This window comes from Pipra filicauda, unplaced genomic scaffold (assembly GCF_003945595.2).
Source record: "Pipra filicauda isolate LSUMZ 115617 unplaced genomic scaffold, ASM394559v2 scaffold553_size308853_pilon, whole genome shotgun sequence".
NCBI lineage: Eukaryota > Metazoa > Chordata > Aves > Passeriformes > Pipridae > Pipra > Pipra filicauda.
The window spans coordinates 223320-239794 of record NW_024104702.1 but is presented as its reverse complement, the minus strand read 5'-3'; the positions used below and the strand labels follow the sequence as shown (position 1 = coordinate 239794).

Genomic DNA, 16475 nt, shown 5'->3' with positions numbered 1-16475 from the left:
TCAGTGAAATTCATGTTAAAAAAAATAATACAGTAGTTCTTTTGTATTGTAGTACACTTCGGTGTTTAAAAAAAGAATGTTAAAATCATAGTTTTGGTAATAGGTCACTACAGAAAAGAAAGCACATACCCAAAAACAAGCCAAAGTATAGTACCACACTCTTCAATGGCAATTCCGGAAAAGGCAAAGTTAAAAAAAATGTAAGAAGAAAAAATTATGAATAGAAGTACAACTACGACAAAGAACATAAAGGCAAACTATTTGGTTGCTGGATGGCTTCAAGAGTTATTTCAACAGATTAATATCAAACACAACCACTCATTTTACAAGTAGAAACTGAAGACCTATTTCAGCAGGATTTTAGCAAAGGCATGTTGAAAAGTAGAGGAGTGCTTGCACAAAGGAAAGCTAAGAAATCTACCACTTACCAAATAGCACACAGAAAGGTGAATTGCTGTTGGAACAGAGAAATGGAAAAACTCACTGACAGAAAGTTACAGAATGGTTTATAAAATTACTACAAGTGATATCATATTCCCTGTTTATATGTGATATCACATGCATTTCTGTTCTGAAATAACCATACCAATGTTTTCTGCTGTAGAGCAGACAAACAGTATCTTGGGTTCCTGCAGTTGTCAGTCATTTCTCTGAAAAATACCAGGTATGTCGGTGTAGGCCGTGTTACGCCAGGGCATAGCTGCTGTGGTGTGACAGATGGTAACCTTAATGTAACACTGGTGTTCGTCGTAGCAAGGATAGTAGGTTTATCGGTGTCTGGCAATACCATCAGGCATCTTTTATCTAGGAAAGAGATAAAATTAAAAAAAAAAGTTAATTATGGCTGGATCAACCCAAGCTTGCATGGGATCTTACCACTGTTCTTAGCAGAAAGCATAACTACAAAGTATTCTGTCCGCTTTTACAAACCAAAACAGAAGAAAAACCCACCTGAATGTACTTTATTTGATGACTTTTGTGGACACAAAAATAATGGTCACCAAAGGAAGTCTCATTTATGCTTGATAAGATACAGCTTTAATAAAGAATTTATGTTCTTCTTTAAGCAGAAAATGGAAATGCAATTTGTAGTTACTGTGTTATCAAGGGCAGTAAACATTGATAAGCCCAAACTCACTTGTCAGAGGAAATAGAGAATATTTCCTGTGACAAGGAATAGAGAGTACCTTTCTCTAGCAATTAAATGGGTTTGGTTTGGTTTTTTTTTTCCAAGCATCTTTCCACGTGCAAAGCAACAACAGGGAAGGAGAGACAAATTTTGGAACTAATAAAGGAGTCTGTAAGGAGAAAGCAATATGAAACTACATTCTGACAGTTAACAAAAAGTAGCAAAAAAAATCCCTCATCACTTGATATACTTTTAAAAACAAAATAAAGATATATTGGATGGATTTCCTGCTAAGAAGGAAAATATTAACACTTGTACATAGGGAAGAAGGTACAAGGACCAATGCTTACCCTTAGGCCAGAACAACTGACCTCATAGTCAAGATCTTTTCTTCCTAAGTGAGCAACCCTGACATTCCTATCAAAGTCAGGTTCATGCATAGAAGGGAAAGCAACTAAAAAAGTCTTATTTAGCAGAAGAAAATGTAAAGTTAAATCTTTGTCAATTTTATATCTACCTAGAGTAGTAAAACTCCCATGGGAAAAGTCCCAGATGGAATAAAGAATTGAGTCACTTTCAGTGTTAAAGTTTCTGTCAGGCAGTTCCATAGAAATATGTTTACCCTGACAAGAAAATCCTTCACTACATATTCAGTCCCCTTCCTTCTAACTCTGAAGAGAAATCACTCTCTCAGAGAATCGGTGACAAGACAATAATTTTCACCGAGTACTTCTAATGTGTCAAATGATCAACTGACATCACATCTCTGGATGGCAATTAAATAGGTTAGAATGAAAGGAAACTCTAGCAGTACTCCTTGCTCACATCACTAAAGTAATAAAAAGCATGTCAGTCAACTCAGATGGTCTTTACAAACACCAGTTTTCCACATATACACCATTTGCTTTCAGTACTGAGAACTTTCTTTTTCTTATTTTAGCATGTTCACTTACTTTTATTTTAAACTTGTGTGAATAATTCTCTTTATTGCCCTCCTCCCCAGATGCCAAGGTTGTATATTCCTCCAAATATATTTGGAGCAATGTAAATAAGAAGAGCTCTGTAGGAATCTCTGGGTATAAATGGTCCATTTGGACTGAGATTTGGTTCTTCCATTTCTAAGCCAGCTAAGCCTGGGGCTCTTGTGGGAAACCCTATCCCCTGGGGACAGGGAATGGCACATTTTGTGTCAGGGCCAAACCAGGCTCCTGCACCGATGCCAAATCCATACAGGTCTCATGAAAACAAACATGCCCAAAGTGCTGGTAAGAATAGCCTGGGCATTGGTAAGAGCAGCTGCAGGCAGGAGTAACGCTACTGGCTACCCAAAAGAATGTGACATTGTTTTATTCCAATGAATTCTATCTTGTTAAAACATTCTCTTGTGTACTTGTCAGGTTTGAACCAGAATTAAAGAATTATTTTGAATATATTCTCACCCTCTGCATTTACAAAGATAATCCCTATAGTTACCATGAATCCTAATTTTCTATTAAAACTAATTTTTTTATTTCTTTCATTATTCTACAATGATTTGTTTAAAATACTACGCATTCTATCTGAAGCTTGGGTCTACTATAATGTAACCTATAATTGTCTCAGGTACTTCTTTATAAACAATTTTAATAATCAGAGTCTTACCTCTTTGTCTTTGGAAGGGCAGACCTTTTTATTTCAGTTTTATATACTTGTGAACAAAACCAGAAATAAGTGTCACAACAGGGGTCATTATCAAACTCTTGCTACAGCACTCTGTGGAATACATTTGCTCTTTTTCTGTGCTTTAATGTGCACCACCTTTTCTAAATCTCCAAGTTTGACACAACTTTGAAAATAGGCATGGTTTGGTATTAACAAACATGGGCAATGCTCATCATCATGACTTTTCATGCGATCTAACATAAAGCCAGTCCTTATATTCATCCTTTTAAAAAATATGCAAATTGTTTCCCTGTAGAAGGTACCTGAATCCATGAAGCATACTTTGCATGAATGCACATAGCACCATCAGCAACTTAAATACATACTTCTGAAATAAGTTGGTTACATTTACAAAAGAACCCAAATCCCCTCTACCTGGATACAGTTGTGCCGCTGAGCTGTAAGCTAAGATTTTTAGCTTATGATTTTGTCTCTTGTGAAGAAAGTATCTTGTGCTTTCTTTATTTGCTAGCCAAATTTCAGTGTATTCCTTTGTTTCTGCACTCCAGTATATAAATTTCTTATCTGCAGTCAAGCTGCCAATTTTCTTACCTGTAGGAAAACATCGCATAGTTAAGTTTTTTAATCACAGAACCACAGAATATGCTGAGTTAGAAGGGACCCACAAGGATCATTGAGTCCAACCCTGAGCAAACAATTTTACAAGAGTAGACGGGTGTTTGTATTCACAGTGTGTCAACACGGGTTGAGTCAACATAGTCATAGTGTATCTTCAAAGACCACTCCTTGAAAAGAGATTTCTGATATTTTCAAGTAGGTCTCATGAAGGTGAGACACTGTTATTTCAGTTTACAAGCGTAGATTCGAAGGGGTTTTATTATCCATAATTATGAGAACTGTAATTCTATCACCAAACACAAGAAATGAAACATGAAAGCGAGAGTTGTCTACAGAAATTTTCATCTTTTTTCCAAGATGTAAACCACTGTGATCTGCCATCTCCCAGGAACAATTAAGACAGCTCCTCTGGTAACAGAACAGCTTTACCAGCACTTGTCCAGAACTGAGCTGAAAACCAAGCAACCAAGATTAGGTGTTATTACAAGAATTGAAATATAGATAAGTTGTCATACAAGACCGTACCTTAATGAAGTACCCTCCCCACATATTGAAGTCTCCAATGCCATTTTCAAGCATGACTTAATATGTTTCTGTATTTTGTCATTGAGATAAACTCTAATAGGTGTAGATAATATGAAACCCTAGCAAAATAAAGTGTTAATACTTTAAGTGAAATCTGTTGACAGGTAGCATTTGAAGCTGTAGCATCTCATTTGATTTACATCTTACTAGATGTAAATCTAGTAAGTACTTCCATCACACTGCTCTTCCTCCCAGTTTGCATCAACAGGGTACACAACTGGAAACGTAGAACAAACATTTTGTCCATATTGACTAAAGATGAATCAGTTTTATAAATAATGTGCTCCATGACTGCTATTTTAGGAAATGAATATTGTTTGATGTAAGAGACAGCAAGAATCACAAACTACCTAGAAACATGACAGAGCACTCAGACCTTGAAAACCTGGTATTTTGGTAATTCTCCAACAGTGGCAACCATCCACATCTGAGGCCCAAATTTCATCTCTTCCTCTGATGAAGAGAAGCTGGGGATTCTTGGAGTCAGACACATCTATACTCATCGGTCTTCCTAGTTCTGCTTCTGTCACATTACAGGTGCAGTAGTTCCTCATCTGTTCTTCTACTGATATGTATCCCAAAATGTGGTGCACCGTGTTATTGGGAATATCATAATAGAACATGTGGCTTCCATAATCAAGTTCTTCCATCCAGTACAAGCGGCTATCAAATAAAATGCAATTCTTACAGTAGAAAAACTTCAATCTGAGCAATCTGCCCCAAGAGCAGTCCTGTGAGTTATTAGCCAAAAACCTCCCAAGTCTCTAAAATGAGGTAACTAGAGCAGTGTACTTGAAAAGTGATTCCAAGGGCTTACTGATTATTTTTGTATGGAAGGTCACAATAACTGATTATTCTGAATAAAGTGGTTACTGTAAAAAATTGTTGTCTGGTGCTGACTTTCATTAACATTACTTAGATGGAAAAACCTGTCAGTATTTAAGTATGATTTGAAATCTTTACTCAAACACAGACATCTTTTGAAATTAGATATGACCAAGCTCAACTAGCTGTATAAAAGTAGGACTACACCCAAAAATTTCCGAGATTTACATAATGCCAAAAACTCATGTACTATAAAAAGTCCTTTTTGGTCCTTAACAGTTGAAGATTTAATGAAAATAATGTTTAAAACATGTTTTAAAAAGTTATTAGTAATATATGCCTTACCTTAAGAAAGGATATGACAACAGGGATGATACAGTTGAATTACTTTTGCCCAACTGCATGTTCAAGGCTTTTAGAGATTTTTTCTTGAACTCAAGGTAAATAACAAATATTTGAGTTTCATTCCATGGTGTTTTCGAGGCAAGAAAGAGATGTCTTGCAATCCAGTCAACTGTTATGGCTGTGACATTGTGAAGATATGCATCTTTGAAAAACTTAAGGAAAAAATAAAAACATTACTAAAACTGCTTAAGAGCAAAAATTTCCAACCTTATGCTAGAACGTTATGAAATTAGATTTGTTTCTGAAAGAAATGTCTACTTGGGAAGTAGAAGTCAAAATATAAAGAGGCACCATGGATTGAAGATTGCAATATTTTTATACAATTATTATATATTTATACAATATAAAATATATCATATTATATATTTATACAAACTATTGTTTAAAAAATATCAATTATTGCTTCCATATTGCTCATGTATTCTTGAAATCAGAATGAAATGAAATTACATAAATTTGTTACAAAAAATAAAATTCTTGTATTTAATAGCGTGAATTTTAAATTAAATATCTGATTAAATACCAACAAAGCAGATGTCAGTAAAGCTATTTGTGATTAATAGGATAACTTCATCAATGGTATACTCCACCCATTTTACTTTTTCAAAAACACAGTTGGCCACAAAATAATGACACATACTTTCCTAGATTCTCTCAAGTAAGGGAAGAACATAGGAATACCTGAAACTTTGAAGCATTCTGCATATTCAGAATAAAAAGAGAATCTTGTATTACATAGTATGCTTTGTCATCATTAGCAGTAAAACAGATGTCCTTTACGTTTGTCTTTGTTGAAAGTTCCCACATGGTATGATTACTGTCTATGTCAGCAAGAAACAAGCTGTTGGCAGTAATAGTTATAAGAGTTGGGACAGGGAAAAGATCTGGAAGGAAAAGAACACAGTAGAATTTATGAAAAATATTCTAGATAATCACAGTAATTCATAAGGAAAGTACAAGATATAAATAAATGATGGTCCTGCTCTCAGTAAATAAATAAAATAATGAGACGCCTTCTTGTCATCACAATCAATTCCTCAGATATTTTCAATGGCATTGTGGATGTTTATCTAACAAATTTAAGCATGATAAAACAGATTTGCTCATTTAATTAACTTTAACAGCCCAACTAGAAATAACCTATGATCTCTAGTAGATCTCTAACTCTCCTGGTTACTATTCACAGCCTAATTAGAAATATTTTACGATCTCTAGCAGTATGCAGATTACAGATCAAAAGCCACCGTGCCATATTTCCTGGAGTTGACTAGATAAGTTAATTTAGCATAGTTTTGAGGAAAGGCTTGAAATTCCTGAAATGTAGTCTAATGATAAGTGATGTGTTCATTTCATGTCAGAAGCTGTAACTATCTTCTCTGTGGTGTCTGCTGTAAGGTGGAACAAATGTCACATGAAGTGTTGGAGAATATTTATCAAATTGCCAGATTCTTCTACTATCGATTTCACCAGCTATTGCACACAGACTATGAGAGGGCAACTAAATCATCCATACCTGATGTATTCCTCTCTGCCATTTCAGACAAAGGTCCTGGACCTACAGAGGTGAAGGCTTGCACCTGTGGGACAGGACATTGTTCCCTATGTTAAGTAAGAGCATAAATGATTGCACTTGAAAGTCTGTAAAGTCATAGTTAATGACAAAACCAGTAGATCCACTGTCTGCTCACCAAGGAATATACGTGTGCTTCTGTTTGACATAAGTACTGGTCAGTTCAAAGGCAACATTCAGGTTTGGACCATGGCTATGAAGACAATTTTAAGCAGTGGACTAGAAAGTGACAATCCATGCTTCGTCTAACAATTAGAGCTCAAAGGACTCCAGACAGTCCTACCTCTTTCCCCAGCCTGGAGCAATTCCTACTGTTGGTTGATGGTTCAACCAACACGGTGTTCTCCCCATCAATACCTGGTCTATTACATGGTCTCGTGCTTTTAACTTGTCTTTCAAGCACACATTCTGTGTGTTCCAAAGCTTTTATCACAATGAGACTATGACTTCTTGGCGAGTTTTAATCTTTTTTTATGGAAGCTGTGTGAGTCCTCGCAGAAACCACAAGCTCTTGCCCTAAGCCCAGGACCATCTCCTAGGCAAACACATCAGACTGCACTACTATCTAGCATGACATAAGCTTAATTTTTCATACCTGAAACCTTACTGTGAGGCTGGGAAGCACATTCTTGAGAGAAAAACGCATCAGGGTGGTTTTAACATTGCTTGCATTCCACTCTGCAAAAGTGTCAGCAGTGCCACTCTGATTCAATAATTGATAGTAAATCCTGAACTGCGTTAATACTCCATTGCCCCTTTCAGGTCTGTCCCACCTGAACTCCACAAGGACTTTCTCATCACTTTCTTGTAGGTTATGTCGTAATACATATATTCTAGGGTTTGTAGGTGCTGAAGGAACTGTATCAAACAAAAAAAAAAAGATAAAAACCACAGAAGCAATACTTCTATTAAAACACAAACTCTACCTCATAGTTAACTCTTTTAGTTTTGGGCTAGAGCTTTACAGCCCGAATGCTGACAGAGACAAATAGCAATTTGTGAGGTGTAAACTACAGAAGATTATATAAAACTTCATGGCAATTCCTTTCTCTTTTTCATTGGTGTGTTGGTATCTGAATTTAACTTGCCTAGCAAAAAAAAGAGTTGTATAAACAGAAAAAAAAATGCACTCCTGCACTGAGATGGGACATATCTATTTACCCAAGTCCTGTAGGCAACTTTGGGGCAGCAAGAATTTTCACAATACAGAGTGTACTCTATCTCCTCTTCTATCCACTTCAAAATCTATTGTATCTCATAAGCTTTCTCAATGCTCCAGTCCCTCAACACTATATTTTAGCTAACTTAACTTTGACATGCATAAGAGAAAAAATAAAAACTGAATCAAAAGTAAAAAGCACATAATATTTACTAAAAATCTAATAAGTAGTTAAGATATTGCATGCAGCCTTTGATATTCATTGTGATGGATCCCAGTTCCTCTTCTTGCTTGTGGTCATAAGCACATGGTGGATATGTTGTCATGCATTTTCTGTTCTGAATTCTATTACTGCAATTGTGTGCTTTTGTGTGTGCAATAGATAATTGCCAAAGATGCTCAGAAACATGTCCTTGCAACTCTGCCTACAGCTGGCTAGGTCTAAAAGCTGCTTATCCTTCTCCGGGGTTTCACTTGCTGACATAGACCTGGCCCCAGCACCCATTACAAGTGAGGAATGGGATTTAAAATTTTAGTACCTCCTTCAGGGGCTCGAAGGGATACAGATGTCGTTGGTGCCTTGCCCCAGTATGTGTATGGAGTGACAGTAAAATCAAAGAGTGCAAATGGTTCCAGCCAATCTACTCGGTAGGATGGCACTGTCAGGTTATGGGGATGGAGACACTGCTCACTCTTCAGAGACTGTGAATGAAATAAAACAGAACAAAGTAAAGCAAGACTTTTTTCCCACTCAGAAAGGCCTTAAGTTTTCCAAAATTCCCTCAGCAAGCTGGTCAACTAAATCAAAACAGAGCTTCTCTTCCTGTGAGTGATCATTGTTTCACCAACTCCTGTGGTATTGTAGTGATGTGTAGCAATGTGTTAGCAATATGCCCCCTGAATTTAAAGAAAAACTTGCCAAATGCACTAAAATTAAGTGTGGGTGAGGGCTAGATTTCACATTCAGGCAAAGGCTGTCCACTGTCAGCTCAGAGGACACTTCTCTCTCTGAGTTACCGTGAAAGGCTTTCTCACACATCTTTGAGCACTTGTGAACTCCTTGCTTGGCTCTTCACACCCCAGCTGCTAGCCCAGAGCTACTGCTAAGCCCATGTTCCTCCTGTGATGACTGCAGTGATGGAGAACCTGGACAACTTGCATTCCATTTACAGTTTAGTTTTGTTCTTGACCGATTTGTAAATGCTGGAGAAGAAACAAACTGAATTTCTGTTTAAAAAGAGATATATCGGCAAGTAGATGCAGCAATATATGCAGATAGTAGGGAAGGATTGCATGAATATCCTCACCTGTAGAGCTTTTGATCCCACACAGTAAAAGACAGCTCCCCATTCCACCTTTGTGGAGGGACTCCAAGTGATGTGAAAACTTGAAGAATTTCCTTTAATCTTGAAGGAAGACTCTGGCACTGCATCTGGAATCACTTTTGGTGCAAAAGACAAATTTCCTGTCCATAAACAGAAGAAATAATAATAACCTAAAGAATGTGAAGAATAGGTAGACTTTTCAAACCTGACGTAAAACATTAAAGTACTATGGAAAATCCTATAAACTGTCTTAAATTGAAACAATGAATAACACCATCACGTATTCTTTTTATCCATACCCATACCACCAGCTTTTATAATTGCACAATAACTAGGAATATCCTGATATATTTATTAAGAAGTTGCACTTGTCCTTATCCTTTGTCAAATAACTAAAAATTTCAAGAATGAAGAATTGGAGGCTGGCAGTGAGGAGTTATTGAGGAGTTTAGATAAAGAAAATAATGTACCTGGCAAAGGTTTAAGTGATGCATGAACAAGGGTAAAGGCTGTAAACTGTGCTGGTTGTGAGAAGGAAATGCTAAGGCTCTGATTTACTTCCTGGGTTGTAATGAACTGAAGCCTATTAATCCAGAACAGACGACCACTGTAGTATTCCAGTGCACCCTGAGATATTTCTGAAGTACTCCATGCTGCAAATTCTGTGACTATGGTATTGCCACAACTGTGAAAACGCTTATGAAATTAGCAAACTGAAAGCACACATGTAGAGAGAACAGATTTATGCAATGTTTGACACATTTATAAGTTTCTCATAATTCAAATTCTTAATACTCATGTAGGAGACAGGAAAACAAAAAGTTTTGTTTAAGCTCTTTAAATCAGAACACTTTTCCGAATATGAAACGCTGCAGAAACACCTGCAAGAAAATCTAAAAAAACAAACAAAAAAGCCCTTTTCATTCCCTTGATTTCATTGGAAAACAATTATAAAATGGTTTAATATTCTGATGTAGAAAAGTGAATATTTTGAACAATCAGCTCATCTTCTCTCAGCAATTTCACTGAAACAGAGTCTACTTTGCAGAATAAGATTCATTCCACTTCATTATATCAGAAACCCAGATGAATTTGACCCTGCTAATTTCTTTCTTTTATTAAATTCTATTAACATTTTCCTCCACTGGGATCACTGATGATTTAGTCTGCCTTGTATATTGTATGTCAAAACTAAAAAGGCCTTTTTAGGTTCCAATTTATCTTCTGTGTAAGAGATTATATATTTCGTTAGAGGCATCATTTTGCCATCTCAGAAATGTCTTTAAGCTTAGACGCATGTTATCCAAAACAAATTTGGAAAAGCTTTGACACACCAGCAGGTCCATTAGGATGGATTACTTCTGATCTCTGTATTCTGGCATGTCAGGCATAATGATTTATGGTGGCCAATTGGTTCACAATGGGGCTGCATATTCCAGCTAAAACTAATCAAGGTATTTTGATTCTTTAAGTATTTTCTGTTAATCATAGCAAGTCTAAAATGAGTCAGAAAATTCAGCTGATTCCACACAAAGCCATCCTGCAACTTTATAAGCACATGTAAATACAGATACTGTTCAGGTAAGTTTAAGAAGTTTATTCTGATGCTTGAAAAAAAAAATAGTGGCATTCTCTACATGGAAAGGAGCAAAAGATTAGTTTCACAAACTACCACTCATCACACACTTGGCACTTAGAGAACAAATTACCACTTTTCTCAAGGTCTTAGTAAGTATTTGAGCTAACCCATAAACATGGTTTTGTTATGTTTTGTCTTTTTAAACTTCACCATTTAGGAATAATGCAGCCATTTCATGTTCAGGATGATCAAGAGGAAAGCCTGCTGAGTACTGATTGCTCAGATGAGAAAGTAGTGTTAGTCTGAGTCCTGAGCTTCATGCAAGATGAACAAGTTACAGAGCTCTAGGCACTTGGAAACTGTCAGATGTTGTAAATGTCAAGATAAAATAGACAATAAATGGTGACTATTTCCTAAAGCTAAGTCTAAACATTAATGAGCATTATCTCAGTTAAGCTGAGCTTCCACATTGTGTTTCTCTCGCTGTAGGACTGTTACCATTTCAACATGTAGGTTGCAATCAGCCAGTTGTGATCATTAGCTCTTCTTTTTGTTCATTGTTAAATTAGTAAATAGTGTGTCCAGCATTGGATAATTTCTTTTTTTCTCAAAGAGTATCACAAAAGCTAGAAAATACAGACTTTCTTAACTCTGCTATACATCTACTTACTGTTCTTTGCAGAGAGAAGCTCTGTATAGGTTTAGACAAAGACTATCTTGCACAAGCCAGTAAAGAAAACCTTGGGTGAGATCCAAAGTTAAACCAACCACCTAGGAAAAAAACAGTCCAAATGGCAATTTGAACACATCTTCACTTCTGAGATAAAAGCCCTTAGGCATAACTGTTGTCTAGACAACTTCATGCATGGGTATTTATTGGTAAAAATAACATTACTACCATGAATGTTTATTCTAACACAAAAAGAGACAGCTCTAGAAAATAATCAGGTGCTTGGTGGACACCTATTTATAGCAGCTGGTTATTTTCTAGATAGGATTTTACTAACACCTGTCACAGTGTTCATCCCCGGAGTATCTGAGTACTTCAGATAGGATGGCAATAGTGGATAAAGTGATTAATGGAACTACCTATCAAAATCTCTAGAATATCTCCAGTATTTTAACAATCTTTGTCTGAAACAGGTGGTTGATATCCAAACTGAACATCAGAATCACCTTTTAAAAGAAGTATTTCAGATCTTTTGTCTTTGTTTTCTGGCTTTGATTCTATACATAGAATATATAATGTGTTGCATTACTTATGAAAAATAGGTGTAAAATTTTTATTGATTTATTTCATTAAGTGGGAAATTTAAATATTTACATTTTAGTAAATAATTCATTATTTTAAAAAGAGGGGGTGTGCAGGAAATTAAACAATCTTCCCGTTCATTACTTCAATGTTTTACCCTCATTTAAGTAAAGTGAAAGATTGTTTTGTTAATTTTTCATAGGATCTAATATACAAAATAGAACTTTCTTGCTTTTGCAGTAAACAACAGATTCAATACCATATGCAACAGTAATAGAAATCAGACATCTAATAATCTGTTCTACAAAAAAAAAGAATTTGCTTCCACAAGTTAGTCTGCTAAATGTTATCAAGTTTAGTCTATGTTATATCATTAGCACAGCTTACAAGTTGTTAGGGGCCTCTCTGAACATGTTTTCCAGCAGCTCTCAAACTTCTCATCCAAACACTAGCTGTAGCTATTCTTTTATAAGCTTAAATTTCCATTATGGATGTAAGTGGAACAGCCTTTTTTTCCCCCCTAACTCATTAATAAACTGCAGAAGATGATGACAGGAAAGCAAATGCTATATCACTTAGTTGTCTGTTGCTCCTTATGTAATCACATTCTTGACATATTTCTGTTAACACTGTATGTCAGAAAATTAAGGTTTGAATGATTGCTCCCGTAGGTTGTCCTGTTAAAAATATCTCACAGCATGTACGTGTCTGAGTGTATATTTAGTTAACCATGTTATATTTTATCCTGTTTACCTATTCTCCCTCCTATGCTCAACAACAAATGACATCTTCTGGAATTTATCTTACTTTCTTTAAACATTTGGGCTTTTTGTCCTTGCCCCATTTTTTTTCTACAACTATTATATTTTCCCATAGATGTGTCCATTTTCTTTCTCCTACTCCCTGGTATCACCATTAATAAAAGGCAAATAAATAATTGTACTATTCATCTTCAGGAGTTAGGCAGTAATTTAACATCTCCCCTTCTCTTGTGCTTCAAAAACAGAAAAACTTTTTCCAGTTCATGAGAGGTACTAGTTTCTGGACACATCATGTAGTTGTGATGATGCAATGTAACTCAACATCATAAGATGCAGTATAAATTTAGCTATTTGAAATACCCTTTCACTAGAAATATTAAGAGACGACACCTAGAGGGTCCTGAACCCCTTCCATATAGTGTACTTTGCTGTTCCCTTACAAATAACTTTTGTTCCAGCCATTGTACAGCCTAAATGGCTTACTAAGTGCTTTGAAAGCTCTACGCCAGGTTCTAAGTTGGTATAAACCAGAATAGCTCTGCTAAAATCAGTCAGGCTATGCCAATACACACTAGCTAAGCTAAAGAGCTGATTGAAAAATAAAATAATTGTAATAAAGGGATCTGGTTCCTGCCAAAGAAATTAGACTTTCAAAGCTCTGCCTTTGTATTGGTTTAGGAAAGCTGTCGTTTTCACAATAGTCTCTTCAATTCCTATTCCTAGCACTCAAGCTAAAAGTAACACCAGTAAGAAGCAGTTATGTGGAAAACATGCTTTAACTGTTGAATAACAACAATTAACAATTACATCTGCGTTTTAATACTGAGGTAAGAAGCGCTCTTTCCAGGATAAAGAACTCCATTGTGCAAGGAAGATACGTTAATACTTGTGCAAACATATATTTGCATCTTTATATTGAGACAATATGACCAGCTCAATAATTCTACCATTACAGAATGCTGTGCTGCCCTTTTTTTTCTGATGGGTTTATTTTGGGGTTTATTTTAATAAACACCTGTAAGCTATAACTGGTAACTTCTCAATCTCGGTATTTTTAGTTGGCTTTTTTCCTGTATGCATCACAGCAGGAGGTTGAGTTCAGGAAGTCAGTGCATAGATTAGGGCAGCAGAGAATCAGGAGATGAGATGCTTGCTTGTAGGAGGTGTGAATAAGTGGATGGTTGAAGGCTGATATCACTGACATAGAGAAAGGTGCAGAAAAAAAATGACAGGAGCAGACAAGAAGTCTCATTGCTGCCAAGGTTCTTGAAAAGAGGAACAAAAAATCTGAGGTTAGCATAAGGCGATTAAGAGAAGCAGGTAGTGAATCAAAAGAGAAGGACAAGGAAGGTAGTGTTCACCTCTTACAATAAACTGCAAGTTTTGGATCCTTTGAAACAGATCATTCAGAATATATGTGATAAGTCTAAGTATGCCATTGGGCTTGTACAGCACATATTTTCCAATGAAGACAGTCCACACCAGTCACCTTCAAAAGAGAGGTGGGAGGCTAATACTGGAAGATATTTGACCTTTTGCAGCACAGACACTTCTGTCATGTACAAAAGTTCTCCATTTCTTCTGTATTAAGGTTTACAAGTAGAGTAGGTACCACACCAGAAAGAGCTTTCGTTCTTCCCAAGCCCTCAGGAATGTAACAGACGTGTGAGATTAGCTGGTGTTTCTGAATGTTAATTCCCTTTCATGGGCTAAACCAGGCCTGGCTTTTTTTTTATAATTGGAGAAACACTATCTTCTTTTCCTTTGGGAAAGAAAATTGAAATCCTCTGGGGAACGATACAAAGCTAACCAAGAAAGATAGATCTCTAAAATTGTAATGGGTCTTTAACAGAGAATCTGGCATCAGGTAAGATGGGAACACAAATTGTATAATAGGTGGAATAAAAAGAAAGGCTTCTTTATCATGAGCTGTGTTTTAAAGAAAGCTGTTGCAGCAAATAATATATCTATGCTGACCAGTTCTGTGGCAGTCAAACTATGTCTCACTCCAGCACTCGGGACAGAACGTACAAGCCCACACAGGCTGTGGTTTATGCTGAGGAGCATTCAGCTCTCCCTCAAGAGAGACTCCATAGAATAAAAGCAGTGCAGTAGATGGAACAGTCCCTCAGTCTGACCTGCTCAGGACACAACCTGAAAAAGGTTCAAAGCTACCACTGGGTCTACAGTCCCAATTACACTGATTCCTAAAGTTCTCGAGTCCCTTTTAAGAGAGTAAGGGATTCACTTGCCAGGGAATTGGGTCATCCATCACTTTTCTTCCAGGTACATGGGAGGGAGGGAAGAAGAAAAAACAGGAGGGAGGGAAGGAGGGAGGGAGGGATATGCAGCTGCTAAGACCTTGGTAAATCTTTCATGAGGTAAATATTCAGTCTCAGAGATCCTTCGTTGCATAGGCAACACTGAATCCTGCCTAGCAAAAATGAAGACAAATCCCATGTGGAGGCAGAGGCAGGATGGTTTTGGAGAAGACAACCGTAATCTATGAGGAGCCAGCAGTGAACCAAAGTTTTAAGAGACTTGATAGGACTTCAGAGAGGGTGAAAGGAAAAGAAAAGGCATGGAGAGATCAGCAGAGCTACAGAGGTTGTCTGTGCAGGCTTCAGAGCACATCAAAATGTCTTCAGGTAGGGAAGAGGAGTTAATGAACTCTCACAAACTGCAGGGTCTTTGATGATCCATAGGTGGAAATGGCATCTCTATTTGCCCTCTGCCAGCCTACTCCTGCATGTAGGAGGAGTATTCCACCCTAATACAGCTAAAATGATAATCCCTTATCCCCTTTTTCCCCCTATACTGTCCAATGTCTTTACTCACTCTCATAAGAAGCCCCCTTTCCTTCTCCCTGAGGAGCTGCTCTGCTCTTCACAGCCTTCTGGAGTTCCCCATGAGCCTGGAGCAAAGAAAGAGGCACCAAGCTGGGGCCAGGCCTGCGTCTGACTTGGCAAAGGATAAAGAGAAAATGGAGAAGGTAAGAGGTGAGCTGGGAGAGGAGACCCTCGACAATTCTCAAAGTATGGGACTTGCTGTTCCTGGCACCACAGGAGGGACAGGATGAGGCAGAATGGAGACTGTCAGTGGCACCCTCATCAGCACTGTGGCAGAAGCAGCAGCGAGCTGTGCCAGGCCTCAGCAGGGACCAGCTGTGCTGAGTGCAAGTATGGCACCAGCTGCCATTCCCCCTTGCTCTTCACCACAGGCAAAGCCTGTCTCTACAGCAGCACCTCTGTGGCCTGAAGCACAAATCTGATGTCCCTGGCAAGTGTCTAGCCCCAAAACTGGCCCTGTCAGGACCTGCAAGCTGGGCAACATCACAAAATAGGTAGGATGCTATGGAGCTCTGACTACTTATTTTGATGTGAAAGATCGAAGTGACCATTAGACTTAAATCATTTGGGGAAAAGTAAGTACCTTTCACATATGGGAAGGACCAGCATTACAACCACAAGGAGATCTCTAATGTCACATTTTATTGCAAACGTCTGATTTCAGAATTGTGAGCCACAGTTTTAGTACAGCTACTACATCACTTAATTCTTACCCTATTCTCAGAATGATACAAAACTATTGCAAGTAAGGCATGT

The 16475-nt window shown here is 37.3% G+C and overlaps 1 protein-coding gene across 1 annotated transcript in view; it reads right to left on the bottom strand.

Annotated features, from left to right (window-relative positions):
- The window catches only part of ROS1 (ROS proto-oncogene 1, receptor tyrosine kinase), a 72075-nt gene that overhangs the window by 35463 nt on the left and 20137 nt on the right, over window positions 1-16475 (bottom strand). Inside the window, 11 exon segments of the mRNA XM_039387318.1 lie at window positions 587-804; window positions 3206-3382; window positions 4371-4657; window positions 5165-5376; window positions 5906-6108; window positions 6738-6801; window positions 7390-7652; window positions 8493-8654; window positions 9254-9418; window positions 9749-9963; window positions 11528-11628. Coding sequence (XP_039243252.1) covers window positions 587-804; window positions 3206-3382; window positions 4371-4657; window positions 5165-5376; window positions 5906-6108; window positions 6738-6801; window positions 7390-7652; window positions 8493-8654; window positions 9254-9418; window positions 9749-9963; window positions 11528-11628 — 2067 coding nt within the window.